General features: G+C 35.2%; 1 protein-coding gene across 4 annotated transcripts; it reads left to right on the top strand.

The window, feature by feature from the left end:
• Nucleotides 1-1,604: 1,604 nt before the first annotated feature.
• On the top strand, nucleotides 1,605-6,734 carry LOC147402605 (uncharacterized). Of its 4 annotated transcripts, XM_086444311.1 has the most exons (4): nucleotides 1,605-1,815; nucleotides 5,049-5,164; nucleotides 5,428-5,612; nucleotides 6,151-6,734. In XM_086444311.1, exons 2-4 carry the CDS (start codon nucleotides 5,138-5,140, stop codon nucleotides 6,296-6,298), a joined length of 360 nt encoding a protein of 119 aa, XP_086300437.1. In that variant the 5' UTR covers nucleotides 1,605-1,815; nucleotides 5,049-5,137; the 3' UTR covers nucleotides 6,299-6,734. The 4 variants fall into 4 exon arrangements, 2 of the variants coding, with proteins under 2 accessions (XP_086300437.1, XP_086300436.1); XM_086444310.1 differs by lacking the exon at nucleotides 1,605-1,815 and having other exon boundaries at nucleotides 2,555-5,164; XR_015178935.1 differs by lacking the exon at nucleotides 1,605-1,815 and having other exon boundaries at nucleotides 2,574-5,251.
• Nucleotides 6,735-6,861: the final 127 nt, after the last annotated feature.

Raw genomic sequence — 6,861 nt, 5'->3', positions numbered from 1 at the left:
TTATAATTGGTTTTGCATAAAAGTTTTCATCCTTTTCATCATTGACCTAATATTTTATAAATATCTTTAGAAGATATTTTGGTTACCAACCAAATAATCAGACATTATCCTACCGAAAATCTATAACTTTAAATTATGTCAATTTTATAAAATTATTGGAAGCCTAAAAGCTGATCTGAGCAACTATTTGCATTGTTTTATCTATTTTTAATTTGGGCTTTTGATAGAAAGTGCTTCAACTATTTGCATTGTTTTGTCTATTTTTAATTTGGGCTTTTGATAGAAAGTGCTTCTTACACTTGCAGTTAGTGGCAATTTAAAATTTAAGAGTGCTCACGATTGTACCTCATATCCCACTTTCCTGACATGGAAGTGTGTAGGAGTCATAGATGTTTTTCATAAAGATTGATTGAAAAACATATCACATTTTCACGTCACGAAAGTGAGATATGAGATGCAATCTTGAGGTTACTTCAGGATTATCCTTTTATATGTGTTCTCAAATGGTATTTTATTTTATTTTAATTTTGCACTTTAATCTTGAGTATGCCATGTGGAGGAGTCAGACAATCACGACTGTTTTAATTATCAAAATAAGGGATTATTTCAAACATAAATAATTTAAGGTATGTTTAAGTATAAAATATTACATGCTTTGGAAATAATGCTCAAACCCCAATTTATGAGTGGGCAGTTAATGTTTATAGTATCCATTACTTGCTAATAAATGATTTCTTATTTCTATACTATGGTTATTATATAATACCATGTAGCTTCGGATCTGATCAAATTAAGACGTGATTGATCAAGTCAAATTCGATTTAATATATAATATAATTCATGTACTTAAATTTATCAAATTGAGACATGGTTGATTAAGAATAGGTTAATGGATCAGAATCTTATAACATCGGATCCTTATTGAAATTCAAACCCTAGACTCGATCCATTGTCATCCCTAATAATACCTATAACTAAAGAACCAATTCACATTTTCATTAATCAGGATCGTCCATCAGTGGCTCCCAACTTAGGAGAGGATCAAATTGTCCAAAGGTTACGATTGGTGATTCAGATATGCCAACGTAGATAGGGAGCAGTGAAGAAAACGTAATGTTGTGTAACACCTGATAATTACTCTCAACTTGTCTTAGATCCTGAAGCGGGTGGTCCCCATCCCCAAGAACCATCTACCATGAGAGCTAGCGACAAACAACTCATGATTTAGTAGCATAAGGATGAGTGTTACCGTCATCCTTATTAGCCGTCGTCTTAGGCTAGGACCGTTTATTCTCGAGATTGATGAAATAAATCTTTGAAACATCTAACAGTCTATAATTAGGGACGACGATACTCCACCGTCGTCCTCTACTATTCTCTTACGCTGTGTTTGGATTGAGGGAAGGGGAGGGAAGGGAAGAGAAAATATGCTGTTTTCTCTTCTCTTCTCTTGTTTGGATTGTTAAGTGAGGAGGGAAGAGAAGAAAAATGGAGGGAAGGGAAGGGAAAATTGATAGAATTTTGTTCCCCCCAAAATCGGAGTGACGAGGAGGGAAGGGAAGGGAACAAAATTTCGATTCCAAATTTGTCCTCTACATTCTCAAAATTTCCAAAAAAATTTGATATTGGCAGGCCAACTATTAGTAGTTACACCCCAAGTTATAAGATATGATGAAACCCTAGAGAATGGACGAAGAAGACGAAGAAGAAACCTAGAGAAAACGAAGAAGAAATCCTAGAGAAGGGACGAAGGCGGCGACCTCTACTTGGAGAAGAACTCGACTAGAGACGAGCTCGACTAGGAGACGAACTAAGGTATACTCTCTCTCTTTCTCATTCTCTGATTTTTTTCAAAAAATCAATATTATTAACAAATATTATGGTTTTTTTCTCTCTCTCCCCATTTTGATGGTCTGGGTTTGCTGCATTTGCTCTTGAAAGTTTTGAAATTTAGTCATTTTATTTAGATTTGTGTGTTTCTGTATCAGTTGATGTGATCTAGGTTTTTCCCAAAATTGTGTTTGGTAATTTAGGTTGTACTTAAAATGTGTTTGTTGATTTGGGTTAGAATTTCTTTTCTATAGATTTTAGAGGTTTATGAGTGTTTAGTGGTTGAGAATTTGAGTTGAGAGTTTACTGATTTGGTATCAAATATTGTTGGTTTGGTATCAAAGATTTGAGTTTTGTTTAATAAAATAGATTGTTGGGTATCAAAGATTTGTGTTTTTGTTTAATAAAATAGATTGCTGATTTGAGAATTTGTAATTTAGATATTTGGGTTTTACTTCATAAAATAGATTACTGATTTGGTATCGGAGCTTTGGGTTTTGCTTAATAAGTGTCTTCAATAATCTTGGAAACTTAGAAATACCACAAAAAAGGAAAATAAGTTTTTTTAAATGGATTTCTTATTTCTAATTGTCACCATTCTCGTATTTTTTATTTGGGTTTTTTGGGATTAATTGATTTCAATCTTGAACATTTCTGAACATGGTAGTTGGTTGATTATAATAAACGTTTATTGGTCCTTTATCTGTGATAAATCTTACCTAATTTGCTTGACTGTATTTTTCAAAAAATAATAAAAAGATTTGGACATCTTTGGGAGATCTTGAAGGGAAGCATTTTATAGTCTCAATTTTGTTCTTCTATTACATAGTCCATTTTGCATCATGTGCATGCGTATGTGTATGCATTTGATTTGAGTGTTAATTAGCATATTAAACTCAAATTTGCCCACTTATCTATCACTTGATGTTTTCGTCTTATGGCCTTCTTTAAGACGAAAGTTATAGAGTCCACAAATTTTGGTAGCCAATGTTTGTCATAACCATTGAATAAAAAGAGTTTGGGAAGATGGAGATGGAGTAGGGGCATAGAAAAAAGAAGAATCCCGATGTGGTTTTCAACTCAACTTTAATGAGATGGTTGATTCCTTATATATAGAGTTAAATGTACTAAATAAACTCAATGCTCTTAAAATGTGTGTAACAAAGAAGGTTTTACTTAATGAGGATACTTTGGTAATTCAGATTGTTCCAACTAACTTGGTGTACTTCCAAATATTCAATTCACAACTGATATAATACCCAAAGAGCTAATGATACATGGTTAATTGATAATTCATCTAACATTAGTAGTTTGTTCCTTCTAGATGCTTTTTTATTCATGATCTGCCATGAATTTTGTTGAGAATCTATGGTTTATTTATGTAGTCATGTTTGCATGGTGTTGACTTATCTTTTTCACCATTATTTATGTAGCTGTTTTTCCAGAACACCATTTTAGTATTAAAACCAGAACCATTGGAACTTCATTATATGGATTCGCTATTTTGGTAATTGACCTCAATTGAATTTGATAGTCAGAACTGACGTGAAGATGTGTATACATACTTGTGCTGGCTTTAAACACATGCATGCTTGCACATTGCATATGGTAGGTTGTCTTGCATTGGTGGTCCCGAGCTTTGCATATAACAGGGTTGCATTAGTTTGACACCCAACACAATGATTTCAAAACTTAACGAGGGATCTGAACTTGTTCACTTGAACTCATGTTTGGCTGTTCTAAGGATTGCAAACCCGGTTATGATCTTAAGTGACAAGGGTTGCTTAGGGAGTATTCTCATAATGATGCATCATAATGACACTCAATTGTGTTGGATAGTAGGCAAGGGTTCCTTCACTAGGATGTACAAGTGTGGGTAAAGAAGTTAGTTATCTAGAAAATAGGATTCTTTTAGTTACTTGGAACTATTGGGCTTGTTGTGAAATTGTCATGCTAGTAAGTGAAAGATGTGTCAGTTAAAAACTAGGAGAACACAATTAAATTTATGATCTCTTGGGATTAGAAGCGAATTCTGGGAGACTGAAACAATCAGAAATAACCAAGGGCAAATTTCAATGAAAGAAGGATGCTTGGGGTTGTTGGGCTCTTTATAAGAATCTAATCTACTGCTTGCCTCTTTCGAGTAGAGTAGTCAAAAAAGGGTGAGAATAACATATGCCCTTACAAATAGGGAGCTAGATAATTGTACAGCTTTGTTACCCACACCTTCCTTTTATAAGGATCGTGTTAGCATGGTTTTAAAACTCCTTTTGACATCTCATCTCATCCGTGAATAAGACCAAGTTGTCTTGTTCAACAATGAGAACAATGAACGTGAGTTTTATAACTTGTCCAATATGACTTGTCCATCCGCCTCATTGTTGGGCCATATGTTTCAGTCTTGGATGAGTTTCAAAATCATGCATGGTAGTTTGCTACCACTCACTGCTAATAAAGCCCCATCACCTGCTGCTCACTGCTAATAAAAGTGAGCTCGCTTACCAGACTTGATCTGAGGAGAAGAGAGATCTAAATTGATCCAGAAATCTATGAACCGATTTCTTTCAAATAAAAATGTATCCACAAAATTGATGAGGACGCATGCTTAAATGATCTCATGAAGTGAAACAACCTTAAACCGACAGGCGGAGAAACAAAAGAATGACAAGGGGTTATTAGAGGAGAAGCTTTGGAGGGTATAATATATTCCTCCTCATACATTAGTGTAATTAAGAACAAATATATTACCCTTTCTCACATGAGTGCATACACTTTGTCTAGGACATGGGACATCAAGCTGAAATTAATGATCATCATTTTTTCAGGTCAGCAGCAGTTATTGAAAATTCCAAAATTTCAACACATTTCAATTCAATTGTGGTCCAAGCTTATTTGCTTGCACATTGCATATGGTAGGTTGTCTTGCATTGGTGGTCCCGAGCTTTGCATATAACAGGGTTGCATTAGTTTGACACCCAACACAATGATTTCAAAACTTAACGAGGGATCTGAACTTGTTCACTTGAACTCATGTTTGGCTGTTCTAAGGATTGCAAACCCGGTTATGATCTTAAGTGACAAGGGTTGCTTAGGGAGTATTCTCATAATGATGCATCATAATGACACTCAATTGTGTTGGATAGTAGGCAAGGGTTCATCTGACTTATACACAGAATTTACTTTCATTGTAACCAACTGGGTTGCTGAAATTCTTGTAGATCCATTGGCTAGTTTCCATGAAAAAGGTTCTGTTGGCTTTAATTCTGAAAACTTCACCCTACATGATACACCGAGTACATGGAGAGCAATGGAGGAACTGTATGATTCTGGCAAGGTTCGTGCTATTGGTGTGAGCAATTTTTCATCATAGAAGTTGGGGGATTTGTTAGAAGTAGCACGCGTGCCTCTTGCCGTCAATCAGGTTGAATGCCACCCTGCATGGCACTAGACACAGCTACGTGCATTCTGTAAATTGGAGGGAGTGCACCTATCTGTGTATACAAGCTTTAACAAGACTTTTGAATTCTTAAGTTTTTTTATCCTTTGTCCTCTTAATTTGTACATGAATTTACTTCCCTTTTCTTTTTGTGAAACTAGTTGCATGCATCGAATATTGGAATCCACGCAGAGAAGCTTGAAAATTTGCGAATTGCAGTTGCAAAGGACTCTCCAATGTGGGAAACTCTTGATTTATGCCTTAAAGTTGTTGATACCCAATCATTGGATTTATTGGTTCCTCGTCTTGCTCAAATGATTCGATCTGGAGTCGGCCTCAACACTAGGTGTGTGGATATACTGAATTCATATACTTATTAATTCATGGTTGGTTTGATATGCTTTGTCTACTTTTTTCCTCATACCCATGAACAGCCACGTAGTTGATGCACAACAATATTAATTAAAGTTCACTTACTAATTACAATAGCAGGGTCTGTATAAAAAGGATGTTGGTGGAGAAATTATGCACCTGTTGCCTCATTAAAATCCTTAATATGCACTTTGCTCATTTTTTGTATTCATGCATTTCATCATTGGCCATGTAGCCATGAGGACTTAAAAATTAAACAAAAATGTGATATACAATCCAATAACATATGTTAGTCAACTTTCTAAGTATTTTATTAGTTATTTATTATTATTTTGAGAAGAAGGCTTAAAGGATAATCTGTAGCTGTAAAATAGAAGATAATAGATAATTCTCGAGTTTAACAGAAGATAATCCCTTCTCAGAGACAACCTTTGTGCATTGACTTAGTACATATTAACGCAGTTGTTATGGAAATATGACCTCTCTAATTACATTTATTGATCTTGTTGCAGGGTGGGTGTTGCCAGCTTTATTGGCTTATTAGTTCAAAAAATTGGCCCTGATATCACACCATTTACAAGCATGCTATTGAAGCTCTTATTTCCGGCTATTCTAGAGGAACGAAGTGGTTCAGCAAAACGTGCCTTTAACACCACATGATGAGGGCTCCACCCTATACTATATTAACACTGGTTGAGTTGGACTGATAAAGGCTTCGATAACAAATTCCAAACAGACGATCTCAAAGGAATATTTTCATAAATGATTGAGATTTGAGACCCACCAAATGATTGAGAATACGAGGTGTCGTGCATGGTTTCAACCCTATAGGCCTAGATAGGAATCCAATTGGGCTGAGCTAGCCTAGGCCAAGCCATGTCGGGCTTGCACAGCAACAGATTGGTTCTTAGGTTAGATCAATTGACAAAAGCAAATCCCGACCCGGTTGTCCGCCCTGTCAACAGACTTTACATTGGGGTAATTTGTAGGCTTGTGGACCGAGTTATCTTGCCTTCAAAAAAAAAAAAAAAATGTAAAAAAAAATTATGTTTAACATCACATTTGTTTTATTAATTGTATTTGCAATATTCCATTCCATCGTGTATGGCCTTGATTTTGCCGTTCCACTGATTTCCTAAGTAATTTACATGTAATACAACGACTTGATTAAACTAGTGATTAAGAACTCTTTGCAGAATTCTAGGTAAAAATTTCCTTTGTTA

Source organism: Akebia trifoliata, chromosome 5 (genome assembly GCF_017979445.1).
Source record: "Akebia trifoliata isolate Shusen 1 chromosome 5, ASM1797944v1, whole genome shotgun sequence".
Classification (NCBI taxonomy): Eukaryota; Viridiplantae; Streptophyta; class Magnoliopsida; order Ranunculales; family Lardizabalaceae; genus Akebia; species Akebia trifoliata.
Note: the sequence above shows the minus strand (reverse complement) of the source record. Positions and strands in the feature narration are given on the sequence as shown.